Source organism: Alligator sinensis, unplaced genomic scaffold (assembly GCF_000455745.1).
Source record: "Alligator sinensis unplaced genomic scaffold, ASM45574v1 scaffold159_2, whole genome shotgun sequence".
Classification (NCBI taxonomy): Eukaryota; Metazoa; Chordata; order Crocodylia; family Alligatoridae; genus Alligator; species Alligator sinensis.
Window position 1 is genome coordinate 732741 of NW_005841992.1, and position 19383 is coordinate 752123.

The 19383-nt window shown below is 46.7% G+C and overlaps 1 protein-coding gene across 1 annotated transcript in view; it reads right to left on the reverse strand.

Annotated features, from left to right (window-relative positions):
- DMGDH (dimethylglycine dehydrogenase) overlaps positions 1-19383 on the reverse strand; it is a 92995-nt gene that overhangs the window by 5557 nt on the left and 68055 nt on the right. The window contains exon 14 of the mRNA XM_025201399.1: positions 10338-10472. Within this exon, the coding sequence (XP_025057184.1) occupies positions 10338-10472 (135 nt within the window). The remainder of the gene's footprint in view (positions 1-10337; positions 10473-19383) is intronic.

Here is a 19383-nt window from a genome sequence, read left to right on the forward strand (position 1 = left end):
AAGACCTAAGGTTGAGGAGGACCGGGTTAGAGTGCTTCTGGAGGAGCTGGATGTGTTCAAGTCAGCAAGTCCAGATGCTCTCCACCCCAGGGTGTTGAGGGAGCTAGCAGAGGTTATTGCTGGGCCCTTGGCATGGCTTTACGAGTGCTCGTGGTGCTTGGGCCAGGTGCCAGATGATTGGAAGATAGCCAATGTGGTCCCCATCTTTAAAAAAAAGGGAGGAGGGAGGACCCGGGCAGCTATAGGCCCTTCAGTCTTACCTCAATCCTGGGGAAACTCTTTGAGAAAATCATCAAGGAACACATCTGTGATGGGCCGGCATCAGAGATGATGCTCAAGGGCAACCAGCACGGTTTCATTAGGGACAGGTCATGTCAGACCAACCTGATTGCCTTTTACGATCAGGTCACAAAAGCATTGGATGCAGGTGTCACCGTGGATGTAGTCTTTCTGGAAATAGAGGCATCAGGGGGTAAGTGACAGCCTGGAGGTGGGGGTAGGGTGGAAAGGGGGATGTAGCAGTGCAGGTATAAGTGCAGATGTGCCTGGGGTGTCAGATGTCTGGCAGGTCGCAGTGTGCCAGAATTCCACTGTGTATATGGAGTCCATGAGTTTCTGTACCTACTACCTAGGAGACTAAGGAAATGCAATTCATAGGCCCAGCTCTGAAAAGTGGTTTGTACATTCAAACAAGCACCTAACCTCATCATCAGAACTGAAGCCTGATCCTGAGAGGGAACAAATTACAATGCAAACCACTTTTCAGAGCTGGGCCTATGAGCTGCACTTCCTCAGCCTCAATAGGGACATGTTCTTCCCCTGCTGGCTGGTGATGCAGTTAGTGCCCCCTCCAGCTGAGAGCGGGGCATTACTAGGCTTTTAAAAAACTCAAAACAGGAAATTGATGCAGATGGAGTGAGGAGGGTGGCACTCAGTCCATCTGCAGGTGGAGCTTGGGGAACCCCAGCAGCGGGAGGTTCATCTTTAGGAACACCAGCTGCTCCACCAAGCAGAATCCAAGCAGGTGAGGTGGGGCATCACAACATACCCAGCAATGATGAACACCCTCTCGCTTGGAACACTGGTTGGTGGACAAGACAGGTGTTGCGAGGCACCCGTGGCCAGATCTTGCCACATCTGGCTGCAGCTTGCCCAGTAAGCCAAGAGGTCGTGTTCCAGTGGCTCCACATCCTCAGCAAGATAGTGCGAGGCACCCGTGGCCAGATCTTGCCACATCTGGCTGCAGCTTGCCCAGTAAGCCAAGAGGTCGTGTTCCAGTGGCTCCACATCCTCAGCAAGATAGGTAGCCACTGAAGCCTCGGTGCTACCTGCCCAAGGCTGGGGCCTGGTGCGTTTGGACCCCATCATTGAAGCCATGCCCATGGCCCACATTGGCAGTGGCTGGTGTGGAGAAGACTGACTGGTGCTGGCGCCAGTGCTGGGACTGCTGGACCAGGAAAGTGGATCCCCCAGCCTCTGCACTTTGGCCTCCCCTAGCCTCTGCACTTCGGCCTCCCTGACTTTGTTGACCAGCATCTGCGTCCAGTGATTGAGAGTTTTGGTGCTGCCAGTGCACATGCTCCCCTTCACCCTCAGGTCGCACATGCCCACTGTCATGTGGACCATACTGGACCGCAAAGGATCCAGCCATCTCCTGATGCTCTCCTTCAGCCGCCTCCACCAGTGCCTGCACGTCTGGTAACAGTGGCCTGCCCCAGCCAGGAACATTGATCCCCTGGAACTTCTCCATTTGGTTCTCCAGTTCCCTCACTAGGGGGATCACCTGGCTGAGGAGGGCACTGCCAGTGCTAAGGGTCTTGGTGGCCTCGAGGAAGGGCTTGAGGACCACCAAGATCTGGGAGATGGTACCCCACTCAGCTCTGTTCAGGGGGCCGCTGATACCAATCTCCCCAAGCAAAGCCATCTCATGGATGGCCTTCTGTTGCTCCACAAGCCTTTCGAGCATCAGGTATGTGGAGTTCTGCTGAGTCTCCACATCCTGCATGATTCTGTGCTGTGGGATGCTCAGCTCTGCCTGTTTCTCCCACAGCATCTTGCCCCCCTTGAGGCTGCGGTGGAAGTAGCCTGCCACTGTCCTGCATTTCAAAATCAGCTGGCTTGTAGCAGTAGTGGTGGGGGGGCGGGTACCGGGAGCCCTCAACAAGCCACCCCTGCAGCATACAGTTCATGGCCCCCATGATCTCCCTTGCCATGTGGGACTCATCCAGCACCTCGGCTTGCAGTAGAGCCCACCGATGGCCTGACTGATCGCACCAGTGCCCTGTGAGGGAGAGGTAGGCATGATTGCCACCCTGGCTGCTCCAGATGTCAGAGGTGAAGTGCAAGGCTACCTGCAGCCCTGCCTTGCGCAACTCCTCCCTCAAGTACTCCTTGCATGCCTCATACAGGGAGAGCACCACTGTCTTGCTAAAGGTGGTGCATGTGGGCACTTTGTAAGATGGGGCCAGAAGAGCTACAAACCACCTGAACCCTGGCTGCTCAACTAAGGGGAAGGGCTGGCTATCCAGAGCAAGCATCTCCCCAATGCTCTGGGTGATCTTGCTTGCCTTGGGAACATACCCCGCTTTCTGTCCACCTTTCCCCCACTGGTCCAGGCTGGCCTGCCTCTGCTTTGGGGGGAAGGGGGCTTTGGAGCAAGTGGGGAACTTCCTTTTCAGCACACTCACACTGGTGCCAGGCTGAGCAGGAAGAAGGGCAAGGGGGTGCTGCTTCCTCAAATGCATCAGCATTGCCATGGTGGAAAAGTGTTTCATATGCTTGCGACAGCTCATGTGCCTTCCGCAGTGCTGGCAGATGGTAAACCTGGGATCGTCTACCAGCTCAAAATGCTCCCACGCTACACTACTCCCCTGCTTCTGGGTTGAGGGTGAGGATCCTGCTTTATCCCACTCCTCAGCAGGCTCAACAGCAGAAGGAGCTGCCCCAGCTGAGCCACTTGCCTCCACAACCCCAGCCTCCTCCAAGGTGCTGCTTTCTGGAGGAGACCTGGGTCTAGGGGAAATTTGAGGGGCATGGAGCACAAACTAATTCCCCCTCAGTCCCCAGAATTTCTTGAGCCAGTGTGCTTAGCACCCCTGGTTCCAGCTCTAGCTTCTCCTCTGGCAGTGGGAGGCTCATGCTGAGAGATAACATTGGGGTGGAGGAGACAGTGATTCCACTGCTGGTGCCTACTTCTGGACTGAGGGGAGGTGGTGCAGGTGCAGGGACATCAGGTGCAGACACTGCTCCCACCTCCTTGCTTCCACTGGCAGCACTGATATCATGGCTGCTTGGGAAGAGACTGCATCTGTGTTTGGGGGGGAGGGCTTGCAGCTCTAGCTGTCCCCCTACCCCCTCTCCCTCCCCTGCCAGAAAACCTGGCACCTGTCTTTCCAGCACACTTCATATTAATCTTTCCTATGCTGCAAAAGGTCTGTGTGTGTGTGTGTGTGTGTGTCACTCCTTTTGTGTTGTGTGTTTTATTCCCCCTGTTGCGTGCGTGCACTGGACTCTTCTTTGATTGTTTGCTTCCGTGTTAAGAGCTATGTAAAAATTGTGTGCTGTCTGTCTTACCATGTGGGACTCATCCAGCACCTCGGCTTGCAGTAGAGTCCACTGACGGCCTAACTGAGAGCACCAGTGCCCTGTGAGGGAGAGGTAGGCATGATCTCCACCTCGGCTGCTCCAGATGTTGGAGGTGAAGTCCAAGGATACCTGCGGCCCTGCCTTGCACAGCTTCTCTCTCAAGTACTCCCTGCATGCCCGATACAGAGAGGGCACCACCACCCTGCTAAAGGTGGTGCGTGTGAGCACTTTGTAAAATGGAGCCAGAAGTGCTACGAACTGCCTGAACCCTGGCTGCTCAACTAGGAAGCTCTCACTGTCACCTTGCACTTCACCTACAGATGTCAGTCCCCTCCACCCCAATCCCCTCACCTCCTCCCACTCTCCCTCCCTCCCCCGTTCCCCCTCCCTCTTCTAACTTTCACTTTAAGCTTCCAAAGCTTGTCCGAAACATCCGAAGCTTTTCCGAAGCGCTTCGGACAGCCTGAATGAGCCAGCGCTTCACTCCGGGCATGCTGCTTCAGATGCTGAAGCGTCTGAAGCAGCCCTGGATCCAAAGTGCGATCCGAAGCCTCGCACACCCCTAATACATTTATCCATTTAGATAGAGGTTGATTTATGTCAAGAGAAGCTTCCAAAGCTTGTCCGAAACATCCGAAGCTTTTCCGAAGCGCTTCGGACAGCCTGAATGAGCCAGCGCTTCACTCCGGGCATGCTGCTTCAGATGCTGAAGCGTCTGAAGCAGCCCTGGATCCAAAGTGCGATCCGAAGCCTCGCACACCCCTAATACATTTATCCATTTAGATAGAGGTTGATTTATGTCAAGAGTCTGTCTTCCATGATCTTTCTTTCCTTCAATCTTCCCAGTTATGACCAGACTTTCAATTTCCTCCTTCCTCATAACGTGTCTGTGAAACTCCAACTGTCTCTTTCTGAAGTTGATCAGCAGCTTCCTCCTGCAACCTGTTCTTAACAAAATATCTTCATTTGAAATGTGACTTGTTCAACCTACCTTCAAGATGCACCTTAAGAACCACATCTCGCTTGCTTCAATTTCTCTTTTCCATACTTGACAATACGGTCCAGCATTCTGATGCATACATGACTACTGGTCATGACTACTGGTATAACAAAGCAATATAAAACTCTTAACTTTGTTAACATAGAAATGTTACTATTTGCCAATATCTTTTTCATTTTCAGAAATGTGTCTTTTGCCATCCCCATTCTCCATTTTATTTCATGATCACATTTATCATCTGATATTAGTCAGCTTTATTGATTTGCCTTATTTGTTCCTTTTCCACTTTGATGTTGCATACAGGAATCATCTTCTTCTGCATAATTACCATATATTCTGTTTTTGTACTTAAACCTTTCTTCTCGCTTTCACTAACAATTTTATCTAGAATTCCTTGCAGCTTCTCTTCTGATTCAGCTCTTAAGACTGCATCATCAGCATAACGCAAGTTGTTCAAATTCTATCCGCCAATGATCCGCCCTGGTAAATTCTCAATTTTCCTCAGTTTTTTCTCACTGTACAAGTTGAGTAAATCAGGTGAAAAAACTCTTAATTTGGATGAAATCACTTAATTTACTTTCTATCTTCACTGGTGCAGTTTTGTCCCACTAGAGGTTTCTTAAAATTCTCATGTCTTTATCATCAATATCCAGTTCTTCCAGCATTTTCATTAACTCCTCATGCTTAATTGTTTTTCCTGGGTTTGACATTAAACTGCATCCAGCAGGAGGATATTTTTAACTGTTAGGGTAATAGTGAAACAAATACTTTCTAGCTACTGCAGTCTCTGGGTCACCCTTAGACAAGGCATTGAATCCATCAGCCTCCCTTACCAGGGTTACGGTTGAAGCTGTTGGGAGCGCAGGATGGTGGATCATTTCATCTTGCAAATGCCTGGTGCAACTAGGACAACAATACAGGAGACTTGCTCAAGCTAGCTGAGCACTGCAACCTGCAGCAAGAAGTGGCAACCTACTACAGTATTTTGCCAAGCATAATCCATGGTCTTTCAAAAATTAAGAAAACCACACAACAGCATGAAGGGGGTCCCTGACAAAAGGTGAGGAAACCTCGCCCGGTAAGGACAGTCATGTGTGACAGGTGACTCCTTATCATCAGCATGCTACTGTCCACACTCCGAAGACAGGAGTCAAAGTGGCAATGGGGAATGTGGGTACTCTATATCAAATGAGGAAATTGCATAACATCAAACATGAAATGAGGAGAATAAAGATCAACATTCTAGATCTGTGTGAAACACATTGGAAAAAGGCTGGAATTATTGTTTCAAAAGATGTCAAGATCATTATTCAGGAGGTCAGATGCACGAAACAGGATTTGGATTGATTTTGGATGAAGAAACCTCAAAATCTTTGCATGGTTTTTGGGCAATATCGGATACAGTAATGCTTGTGAAAATAAAGGCTAAACCTTTTAACACTGCAATAATAAAAATCTACGCACCAACAGCTGAAAGTGGGGAAGAAGACATTGATCATTTCTGTGAAGACCTTGATAAAGCAAAAAAGCAATGCAAACCTCAAGAAATGGTCATAGTGATGGGAGATCTAAATGCGAAAGTTGGTTGTGAATGAGTACGTAATATTGTTGGACCTCATGGAAAATGAAAGAGGAGAGAGATGGATTTTGATTGATGTGTTGCAAAAGATCAAGTCATTATGAACACATGGTTTGAATGTCACCCAGGAAGAAGGTATACATGGAAAAGTGCTGGAGATAACGTTAGAAACCAGATTGATCACATCATCGTCAACAGAATATTCAGGAATGCAATTCAACAATCAAAAACTTACTCAGGGGCTGACTGTGGAAGTGATCATGTACCTGTAGTATGCACCATCAAGATAAGGTTGAGGATACTTAAGAAACCAAAAGCAACAAAGAAGCTTGATTATTTGATTCTAATGGAAAAAAGATTTGTTTAAAGAAAGGTACACAGTTGCAGTCAAAAATCATTTTCAAGAACTTGAAGATAAAGGATAGGGCTGTGCGATATGGCATCATTCTGTTTCACCTTGAGTTTCAAAGTTTGCACAGAACAGCATTTCATATCGAATTTCATTTTGATTCAAAACAGCTGTTCTGTTTTTCTTCCTCGAAACAGTAGAGCTGTTTCAACTGTTTTGATGTTTCGCTAGATCAGCCGTGCACAGGGAGTCAGCCCAGCTGGGTGGACTCCCCATCCCCTGTGCTAGATCAGGCCAGAGATGAGGAGTGAGATTGGGCCGGTGGTGATCTAGCACAGGGGATAGGGAGTCAGCCCAGCCGGACTGTATGACTGCCTGGCCTCAAACAGCCATTCACATGCTGCCTTGGCGTGGACGGTTGGTGACGGATGTCCTGAAGTTTCTTGCAGACCCTGAGGCAGATGTTTATCACCAAGGGGGCCACCCCCAAACTTGCCTACCATGACTTTCAATGTAACTTCAGTTGGGGGGGGGGTAACCCGCCAGGGGCTCCTCAGTGGTGGATAGTCTGCCAGAAGGCCATCCGGGGGGTTCCACCTCCCCTACACCCCAGCCTCATGCCAACCTCGGCGGGTCACTGGATCTTACTGGCCATTCCTCCAATGCCACTGTACTCTTGACTCCAACGTTCTCTTAAGTCTTGTGTCCCCCAGCACTTTCTCCTACGATGGCCTAGCAAAACCACTATCTAGCCTCAGCTGGGCCTCCTCCTGCCCTAAGCTGCCTCAAGCCAGGAACTGAGAGACCAAACAGCAAATAACATAAGAAAAAAAAAAGGGAAAGAAAAAAAGGGAGGACAGAAAGGAGCCGTCCTGCCAGCGCCTCTATCCTGTGCTTTCTTCCCTTTTTACCGGGACTTTCCTCATTAGGAGACTTAGTCCACTGGCGTTATCTCTCCTACCACACAACCCCTCCAAAAGGGGGAAAAGGGAAAAAAAAAAGGAACAAACGGAAATTACGAATTGGGGAGAGTTCGCCTGGCTACCTTCCCAACCCTTCAGTTAGGATACGGAGGAGCCTCCTTGTCACTGTCTCCACGATCCCTTTGTCTTCATCCCCATCAGCAGTGTCCCACACCTGGTACCTGGGCACTCTCTGGGGAATGATCCATCATCTGGCCAGGGGTGGCTAAGGCTTCTCTTTCTGGGCCGTTACTCCCCTCACGCTGCTGAATGCGGCTCGCAGAGTCACCCTCCTCCAATGTCATCTGAGGCGTCCCACTTCCTACACCCCACGGTCCTTCCTGGTCCGGTCGGCCGCTGCTTGCGCTGTGGGCTACTGTCACGTCTGTTACTGCCCTGCCAGGCTCTCTCTCCTGTGACTCCCACCAGTCTCTGCTGGTGCAGAAAGCCTTCGCTGACTGTTCTACCTCCCGGGCACACCAGCCTCTGCTGGTGCAGAGAGCCTCTGCTGGCTCTCCCTCCTCCCGAGCACACTGGTCACAGCTGGTGCAGGGAGCCTCCGCAGGCTCTCTCTCGTTCCGGGTACGTCTGCCGTTGTCGGTGCTGAGAGTCTCCACCAACTCTCCCCCCTGCTCTCCACTGGTGATCCTCTTATTCCCACCGGCTGGTGATTGCCGATGACATCACTGGCTGACCTCAGCTGAATAAAGGTGCGGCTTACAACCCATGTGGGTTCCCTCCTTCGCTCCGGGTGCGTCGTGAGCCCTGCTGCAGGTAAGTGTTTTTCTTTTATTATTTCTTTCCCTTTCATGCCTGGTCTTCACCCTAGGGGCCCCCAGTGCGCGGATCAGGGCTCTTTCACCTGATCGCCCCCGTGACAGACTGATTTCCCATCCCCAACACTACGGTCGAAATGTTCTCATTATGTTTCAAGGCTGTTTTGATGCCCTTTGTTTCATTTCAATTTTGCTGTTTCAACCTCGAAATGAGTCAAAACAGTGTTGAAATGAAACGGCCAGCAAAATTTCGCACAGCCCTAATGGAGGAAATATGTCAAACTGGGAAATTTTCAAAGAAGCACTGGTTGAAACAGCCAAGGAGGTTATTCCAGCAAAAGTAAGGCAAAAGAAACAGAAATGGATGGCTGAAGACATTCTTGAACTTATGGAATAAAGAAGGAGGATGAAAACCCGTAGTATGGAAGAGTATAAGAAACTGGACGAAAGAATTTGATCAAGGTGCAATGAAGAAAAGGAAAAATGGCTTAATGAAAAATATACAAAAGGATAAAGATGTTACATCAATGCATAGGAATATCAAAGACATCACAGGCAAAGGAGGATGTACTGCTAGGGGATGTATAAAAGCCAAGAATGGCGATATAATTATGGAATGAGAACATGTATTGAAAAGATGGACACAGTATATTGAACAGTTATATCACGACAGTCAATAAGAAAAGCCATCTATTAAGAAGAACATGGACGCTTTTAAAATTCTTAAATCTCCACAGAATACAAATTAATATTATACTCCTGAGGAATGAATTTTAGTTTCTTGTAATATGATGTGCTGGGTGAAGTGGTAGTTTGTAGCGTCTTACTATGGATCAAGGGCATGAGTTTGAGCGCTGCACTGAAGGATGACTTCAGCTGACCAAACTATAAGTCAGAACCTGGTTATTTAAATCAGGGAGTCAAAAGCAGCCAGACATAACACTACCTATGCCACTATCTTATATGTAGAGACCTACCAAATTAGCAATTTCGTGATTTTCATGGAAACCGCAAATTTTGTCAGTCTCCACAAAAAAGCCCAATCCCCATGAAAAGGTGCTGGGACTGCGAAAAGGTGCAAAATTGGAGAAGGAGCAGGGGACAAGGAAAAAAAAAGAGCTGCAAAACAGAAAAGGACAGGAAGCCCTGGTGTCCTAAAGCACAGGGGGAGAACAAATCGGAGGCTGAGCCCCTGATGTAGGCTCAGTCCAGGAGCCAGCCAAGGGCCAGCCTGGGATCCTGCAAAGAAGCCCGACTTCCCCCCCACCCCTTTTTTTTTTTGCATTGCCTTGCATTGCAAATGCCCAGCCTGGTGCTGCTTGCCTGCCCACCTGCCAAAGAGCTGCCTCCCCTGGTGTATGCTCAAGCCCGCAGAAGCCATTAACCTTGTCCTAGACTGCCTGCTAATGCAGCAATCCTCTGATTGAGCCCGTGGAAGCCATTAGTTGCCACATTAGCAAGCAGTCTAGGGCATGGTTAATCATGTCTGTGGGTTTGATCAAGCTCATGGAAGCCATTAACTGTATCCTAGACTGCTTAATAATAATGTGGCAATTAATGACTTCCTGGGGCTTGAACAGGGGATTGCCATGTTAGTAAGAAGTCTAGGGTGTGGTTAGTAGCTTCTATGGCCTTGATGAAGCCCGTGGACACCATTAACCACGTCCTAGACTGCTTAATACTGTGGCAATTAATGGCTTCCGCAGGCTTAATCCCCTGATCAAGCCCAGGGAAGCCATTAATTATGGTGTTAACAAACCTGTTTGGGGCCATCTGTCAACCTCTGGGGAGGGGTGGGACTTCCAGGGCCCCTTGGCCAATCAGAAACATGGGAGGGCCCACACCATGCTCCACCATGAAAATTACATATACCCTGATACCACACTGGAACTGTGAAATTGGAGGACAGCTGCCCCAAATTCAGTTCACATTACTTATGTGCCTTTGGTCACAAAAACTGGCATGTCTAAACCCTTCTAGCCCAATGGGCCACCTAAACAATCAGACCTATAAAATTTTGGGGTTGGTGAGGGAAGAGGGCTTGATAACTGACCTGCCTAAAGCCCTCTTCCCTAGCCCAGCTTACCTTGCCATTATACCACACACTTTCATTTCCCTCTGGATCAACATTATCCGTTTTCAAGGTGAGATACACCAGTCGCCGTTTAAGCCCTTTTTCTTTAATCTGCTTCACTGCTTGCTTTCCTATGAAGTCTGCTTGCTGAAAAAGTAGAGGATAATGATGATAAATGATTATTCAGGATCCGTGACAAGGTTATAGATGCAAGCATTTAAATGCATCTTCACTTGTTTTCCCATCAGTTAAATATTTTATATAAATAGAGATTAAATCAAACTTTGGGGCAAATATAAATCTTGTCCACAAAAATGACATGTTCATCTATTTTTCCTATGCTTGTTTGTCTAGTTCTCTGTCCTCTAAGACCCACAAGTTCAATAATGATAGAATTAGATGTGTCATAAGATATGGCATACCATAATAGTGGGTGATTGAACTGGCTCCTTTAGAATTCTGAGCCAGAATGTCAGTACTCCTCTTACAATGGAACTGTCACACCACAGCATAGATACTTGTGCCCCTGTTCTCTTACTGTGGCCCCATGTCCTGTTTGGATCTAAAAGCCACGTGTAAGGACAAAAGCAGCTCAGCACCATTCTCCTTTGGTCCTTCTGTCCAGGAACTGGAAATGGAAGTTTCCTCCCTACTCTCAAAGGAAATTTTCCGTACTGACTCGTTACTTCATGGGATAGTGTGACACCCCGGCTGTCACATCCTATTCATATACCAGAATAGCAGCATCAGCTGAAGCTCTCTGTATTCAATAATGTTCCCCAAAGCAGAGTGGCAATTCCTTGAATTCTCACACGTAAGTCAGGGGCAGAAGCTTAAAAAAGCAACAGGCAACCAGGGCAGAGGGAGGCATAGGGCTAGCTGCAACTTTCAGCTCTCACTGTGACACTGGTGCAATCACGTGACTGCAGTGGCAGCTGCTATTTTTCTACCTCTCCCCAAGTCAGCACCCAAACTGTACATAATTATGATCTCAAGACCAGGGTAATTCTACCACTAAAGGTGTGTAAAGAAGTTGCTTTTTTCACCATTTAAAGTGCTTTATCACTGTGACTTAGCAGAAGTACACGACTTCATAAAACTTTAAAAATGGGTACAGCACTTTAAATTTACCCTTGTTAAATGAGGTAATGAATTTGAAGCACTGTATTTTACAGCCTACAAATCCAATATGTGAAAATTCACTTTAAGGATATGGCTCACATGAAGTAAAATACTTATAGGCAATTGGTTTGCATCCCATAAGTTGTCTTGCCTTCAGGTTCAGACCCATAATAGCCACTATATGCTGTGGTAGCTCTCCAGCAAAGAAAAGGGACAACTTGAAATTTACTGTGAGAATCATAGGCCTTGAGGTACCTTTAACTGATGAAGCTGTTGCAGATCTAAAGCACAAGTGGATTCCTACCTAGTTACTGAATACTTCTGACAAGAGTCAAATAGTGAAAAGAGGAACCAAAACTGCAGGATGTGAACTGGTGGATCTAATGAATGGTGGCATAGAAAAGAAATACAAAAAAGGGAAAGGGGCTCTCAGACTTTCTATTGGATTTGCTCCTATGATGTATACTTAAATAAGGAACAGCAGAGTGGTGTAAGGACTTGTTTACATAGGGGCAGATGAGAAAAATAATCAGTGTTACCATTCAAAGTTGGTTAGTTAAAATGTATGAAACCCATGTGAACACACACGTTCAGAATAAGTGACCTAGACTGAATTTATCTTAATTCATTTCCATTCTCCTTCCATTCTTATATGTTTGCAATGTCATTTTGTCAGGAAAGCAGTATCCTTGACTCAGAATATGACAGATAAGCAAACAGCTTGTTCTTAATATTTAGTTTTTAATTTGAAACTAGTTAGTCTCTGTATTTCACTTTCCATCTGAGGATCTCAAAGTGCTTTACAAATAATTAAGCCTCAGGGCTCATTTAGTCTGAAGAAGAGAAGACTGAGGCAGGATTTAATAGCATCCTTCAACTACATAATACCTGGTTCCAGAGAGGATGGAGCTAGACTGTTCTTAGTGGTGGCAGATGACAGAACAAGGAGCAGTGGTCTCAAGTTGAGGCAAGGGATGTTTAGGTTAGATATTAGGAAGAATTTTCTCACTAGAAGGGTAGTAGAACACTGGAACAGGCTACCCAGAGAGGTGGCAGAAGCTCCGTCCTTGGAGACTTTCAAAACCTGCCTAGAAAAAGCTTTAGCTGGGATGATCTAGTTGGGGATGGTCCTGCTTTGAGCAGGAGGTTGGACTAGATTACCTCCTGACGTCTCTTCCAATCCTAATTTTCTATGATTCTATGATTTTCTACGCTTCATGAAGTGCAGTGGTAGCAGCAGAAGCCCAAGTGATGGCACTGCGTCCAGATCCAGGGCTGGTCTCCATGGACACTGCATGTAGCCGGGTGTGGAGCTGTGTCTGGAGCTAGGCTCCATGGAGAAAGGCCCTTAGCCCCAGTCCTGGATGCAGCACCCTCACTGGGGCTTGTATCACTGCCACTGCCCCCATGCCTCTCCGCCCTTCACCGGGCTCGCGGGGCTGGGAGCTGCCACGGCCACGTGGGCATCCCAGGGCAAGCTGCGGGCTGGCATGAGAGAGGGGTGCTCCAGCGCCACCTGCCTCCCCCAGCCCCAGCTTCAGCCCTGGCTCCACCCCCAGCCCTAGCCTCAGCCCAGTGCTGGCTGCTGCAAGTGGTGGGGCATGAAGTCTCCAAGAGCTTTACAAATGATTAAGCCTCAGGGCTCATTTAGTCTAAAGAAGAGAAGACTGAGCGGGGATTTAACAGCCTTCAGCTACCTGAAGGGGGTTCCAAAGAGGAAGGAGCTAGACTGTTCTCAGTGGTAGCAGATGGCAGAACAAGGAGCAACAGTCTTCAAGTTACAGCAAGAGAAGTTTAAGTTAGATATTAGGAAACACTTTCTCACTAGGACGGTAGTAAAGCCCTGGGTAACCTGTTCCAGTGAGACTGTGAAATCTCCATGCTTGGAAGTTTTTAAGACCCAGCTAGACAAAGCCTTGGCTGGGATGATCTAGTTGGGGATGGTCCTGCTTTGAGCAGGGGGCTGGACTAAATGGCCTCCTGAGATTCCTTTCAACCCTAATTGCCTATGATTCTATGAAAACCTCTATGAGTGAGGGATGTGAAATATTCCACTGATTTTAATATTTACCTTATTTTGCTGATGGAAAAATTGAAGCAAGGATGTGCCAAAGGTCACATAAAGAATCAGTGTTAGACCCAAAATTATAATACAGATCTATTGACCCAGTCCAGTGTTTTAATCAATAGAGTAGCCTGCCTCTTCAAATACATAATTTTAGACTTCATATACAGCATTTTATATGTACCACATTACTACAAATGATAAAAGCTTTTAAGAGTTTAATTATTTTTATTGTTAAAAGTTTTAAATGTTGTCTTTTAAAAGTAATATGCTGACTGATACTTAAATTTACAAAAATAAAAATAAAAATTGGTGTTTTATTTGTAAGCATCTAATACTACAGCAAATTCTCTGAAGTCCTCAACATTAATCTTTGCCACATCCCTTTGTGGGGGATATTCTCATTCATAAGAACTTCATATTAAACAGTAAAGCCCACAATCAGTAAATAATAATGCTTGTATTTGAAGAGTTACTGAAGAATGGGACCATATTTCTGGTAAGGGCCTTCATTTCCACAGAGTATAATGATATTTGTTAACTAGGAGTCTATTTAAAATGAGCTCAAATTGAATGGTTTGTTTAAAAAGTTCCCAAGACAGTTTCCAGTTCCATTATAGGAGCTGTTTATTATCACTGCTATGCCACAGACTGGCAGCACTACTTGATATGCATGTGAATAAGTACAGGTAGAGAATGGAAGGGTCAGCATGATGTAAAAAAGGGTATGGACAAGTATAACAATTAGACCCATTTAAATACAGTTTAAACCTCAAGCAGACAGATATACAAACCTGTTAAACCAGTTTAAAGCTGTCTGGAATGGTTCAAAAGTACACCTAGAAAATCAAGTACTCTTTTGAACTGGTTTAGTGTGTACCAGCTAAATATTATTACCTGTGGACACATATTCCATGACACAAGTCTGGTCTATCCTCCAGGCATCCCACACTGCATTGTTTCTCTCTTTCTCCATCTTCCCACCACCCCAATTGCTACAACTGGCCACTCTGGTACACAGCCACAACTCTACTGCTCCTTTTTCCTTTTGGTTGGCACTTTTTGAATCAATGAGCTCCCTGGCACTTCTTGTTCAATAAAAGCTCTAACAACAAGCTTTGTCCTTGTTCCCTATTCACAAGGGGGGGGCCTCATTAACCTCACCCAATTCTGGGTCCGAGCACTCCCCCCACTTTTAGGCACCCCAACTCAGGCAAGCATTCTGTAGAGTTCAGTTAAGTGTAGGCTACAAAACTATTGAAATCATGTTTGGGAAGAATGGAAAGCACAGAAGTGAAAATGCTGCCAGTCACAGATCACCCACACCCCAAGACCCTCAAAGTGTGGGTGCAACCCCTTTCTACCAACTGGCCTACTGTGAGGCATGCTGGGCTGGATGCTCACTTTCATCCCCTGGTGTTGGAACCACAGTGTAACAGGTGACCATTCTACCTATAACTTTATGTTTGGACACCTCTGTCTCTCAACAACTGTGAACTGGTTCCCAATTAGTGACATTGTTATATGCATCCATACCCTTGAATATGATTCTGGAGACTTTTTTACTTCACTGGATAAACTGAAGCACTCAGAGATGCCTCAATTACTGAAATGTGATGTGAATCAGTTTGGAAGAACTCTATGGTGTGTCCTGCCAAGGGAAATAAAGGAGCTATATGCCAGGATGCAGTAAATGACCATTTCTCTCTTTCCCACCTCTCAGTAAACAACTGTTTCACTGGTATTGCACTAATTTCTACTCTGGTTAAAAAAAATTAGTCCCTGGATATATTTCTCCCCTTTCCTTCTGATTCAGAGTGTAACATACTTAATTTAAAAGTTTACAGTGTTTTTATTATGAAAAGAAGAGGACTGTGATTGAGCCTGTGTTTACATAAATTAATAGTAAAATTTTAGTTATTCATGCTATATGGAATCACAACCCTATTTAAGAAACAGCTATATCTAAAGACAAAAGCCAACAAGTTTTTGTCTCTTTAGTGGCATGGCACCATACTCTGGAATACTACATATCACATACATATATACAATAACTAAAAATATCCTTATCCAATTTATTTTAATGGGATTAGTTTTGGTCCATGTCCACTTTATAGTGTTACAAGGGGCCTGTTTTTGGTATTTTCATGTAGCAGCCACATACCGTGTACACCAGTGGTGGCCAACCTTTCTGGAAAGCAAATATATCATTTCACATCTGAGCTTTTTAGACATATGATGATATAGTCTCATCTTCCGACTCAAGAGTGACAAAGAAAGATTTATTTAGTCCACAGAAGAAAAGACAGAGGGGATTTGATAGCAGCCTTTAAACTACCTGGAGGGTGATTACAATGAGGATGGAGGTAAACTGTTCTGGGTGGTGACAGATGACAGAACAAGGAGCAATGGTCTCGAGTTGCAGCAAGGGAGGGTCGGTTGGATATTAGGAAAAACTCTCTCACTAGGAGGGTGGTGAAGCACCGGAACCAGTTACCTAGAGAGGTGGTGGAATCTCCATCCTCAGAGGTTTTTAAGGCCAGGCTTGAAAAAGCCCTGGGTAGAATGATCTAGCTGGGGATGGTCCTGCTTTGAGCAGCAGGTTGGACTAGATAACCTCCTGAGGTTTCTTCCAACCCAAATTTTCTATGATTCTATGAAAGAAAACCACTATCCTGCTGTAACTGTTAGAATAAATTGAAAAATTTACTCTGTAGGTCTATATGTAAAAAAAAAAACAGCATGAAAATGGGAATCTACCAAAACAAGAATCTCTGTTCACCAAATAACTTCCACAAAGCCCATCTACTTTGCTGAATCACCTCGAAGTTTCCTGTAAAAGAATTGTGAGCCATGATTTGCGGAACAGTATCTCACAAAGCAGTTAAATGGTGTCCACCATAGTAAACTCACATCACTTCTCATAATTTTTGTTTTTGGAGTATTTATCCTGATGCTACTGTTGCTCCCCTTCAATGACTTGAAGGTGAAATAGAATTGAGATGAGAAAAAAACTATCCCTTTAAATAGTTTGCATTTTCCCCATGCTTTCTATTCAAGATTACAGATGAATCCACACTCCCATAAATCCATCATTTATAAATGAAAAAACAGGATGCATGAAGGTTAATGCAGCAATCATAATCAGAGCCTTGAGTATGACCTGGCAACAGATGTGTACAGCTTTAATGGGTCACTTCTAGATTAACTGTATAGATGATAGTTAACTCCTGCTAATATACAAATCAGTGGAACATGGAGGGTGACAGCTAAAAATAATTTTGACTTCCACTTGTTAATTAATCAATTTGAGGAATGTATGAAAATGATTAGAGCAGGTAGTTTACAATATATAAATTGTAAGTGTTTCTAACTTATTTATTGTCACATTCATACAGATAAAATGCTAAATCCTTATCTAATTTATTTAAATGAAACCAGGTTTTGGGCCACCCACATACACTTTATATCTAGGATGACAAACTCATCCAGCCCTAGAGGCTGTATTTAAGAGCAAACTATCCCCTATGGAGTAGCCACAACATCAAGTCCAGCCCCTGGGGCTGGCATGGGGCATGTGCTGCCTTCAGTGCACAGGGTGGACCTGGCACTGCACATGGCACAGGGAGTCTGGGGTGTGGCTGCATGCAGTGCCACAGATCAACCCCTTGTGCCGCGTGCAGTGCCTGGGGCCAGGGCTAGCACATGGCGTCAGGCCAGCAACCCATGGGCCAGATCATACCTGATGGCTGGAAAATGATATTTAGAGGTTTGCTTTTGGGAACTGGCTTGCAGATACAGCAGATGTTGCATTAGAACAATGGTCCAGGGCAATGGCAAGGATTAATTGGTTTCTAAAAACCTATTCATGACAAATTTTCCTTCAAGACCCACTGTGTCAGCAAACATACAGGGTAGGAAATTGAAGACATGTTCCACACTGTTCCATAATATGAGATAAGGTAGCATTACGTCACAGTGACCAACTGCAGAGCCCCTGGGATTTCTGGTTTTGGTGGACAGACCAAATTAAGACAAAAACAAATGACCAAATTAAGATGTGTGCATGTGATGGGTTTGCTGGAACAAAGGAATATGCTGACAGAACAGAACCCGGACAGTATGACAGCCACAGGGAGACCAATCAATGGTACCCAGAGATGAAGAGTCATCAGGGGAGAAAGAATACAAAAGGAGGAATTTAAAAGCAGCAAAGGATCTCCAAGGGAGGAACCCAAGACCACCATAGACAGAAGGCACACCACCAGCCCATCTTACCCACTCCGCTGTGGGGGTGGGCCTCAGTCCTCATCCTCCAGGCTGCTGACATTCAAGAAAGAACCACAGGGTGAAGCTCACATACTCGCTAGATGTAACTTCCCTCTGTAACAATCTTAGGACTGGTAGATACAGAATTGAGTGGCGGGGGTTATTTTGTTTTCCTTGCCTGCATTATTCTTATCTACTATCACTGTGTATCAATAAAATTTGCCAATTATCAAATGGAGAGGTCATGGTCAGTCTGCGGGTTTCGGTGTGCCCAAAACAAGGTATCTGGATCATAAATCCAGTGCCAACAGTTGAATGGTCACTTGTACCCTACACCAGTGGAGACCAACCTTTTTGGCAGGTGTGCTGGAGGAGCTTAGGATTTAAAAATTAATAATAATTAGCTGGGGGAGTTTAGGATTTATCTGTCATGTTAACACATGTTGAAAATACGATCTTCTTTGTCTTCACTAGAAAGACATTGTGCCAGGGGCACAGAACCAGAAAGGGGGGAAGCATTATCCAGAGGCAAACCCCTGACCGAAGAAAAGGAGAAAAATGAACAACTTACCTGTTTCAGGAGCTGGGAGGAGCAGGGAAACGCGGCGGGAAACCACCCGCGCGGTTTGTAAGCTGCACCCATATACAGCTGGGGCTGAGTGCCCTCAGGGGGAGACATCACCCGGTGGAAATAAAAGGGAGCCGTGAAAGCACGGGAGAGGAGCTGAGGACCGGAGAACTGAGGGGGAACCGCCAGGCAGAAGATGTCCAGCTGCTGCGGCCGATGGCCGGCAGCAGCAACAGCGACAGCGATAGCGGCGGTGGAAGCGGCGAGAGCAGCAGAGGATCCCCAAGCCGGAGAAGACTGGCGGGGATCAAAGGCGCCAGCAGAGAGGCCAGCAAGGGCAGCAGCAGTGGCTGCTCCAGCGGAGGAGGCAGCGGGAGCAGCAGGGGATCCCCAAGCAGGAGGAGATCGGCGGGGATTGAGGATGTCGGCAAAGGCAGCAGCAGTGGCTGCTGTGAAAGCAAGAACAGCGGGGGCAGCAGAGGAGTCCCGAGCCCGGGACTGGTGGGGATTGGAAATGCCAGCAGGAAAACCGGCAGGACCACCGAGCCGGAGGGGCCCAGTAGGACTGGGGGAGCCGGCATGTGAGCCCCAAATAGAGGCAACAGGGCTGCCACCCTGAATAGAGGCAGGGCCCAAGAAGGAAAGTGTGAAACCCCAGCTGGGGGTGTAGGCACGGGTGCTGACCCCGAGGGTGCTCTAGCCCGAGGGCGTTGGGAGATTGAAGGGGTACGGGGATCCTACAGTGGGTACGCCGTTTTCCTTAGGCGTTCTCCTCCCTTCTTTCCTTTAAGTCACATAGCACTTGTAGTCACGGTGGTGGCCTTGTTTCTTTGCTTCACGTCGGGTATTTTGGGGAAAGGGTACAAGATCTAGGAAGTGATAGAGGGTCCCCTTTCGCGGTGCACCTACCCTGGTCCCCGGGGAGAAGGCGGACCAGCAGAGCCCATAGTACCAAACAAAAAGGGGGGCTCAGTCCCTGAAAAGGGGAGAGAGAGGAACCACACCAGGACACAATAGGGCCACAACCAGTGGTC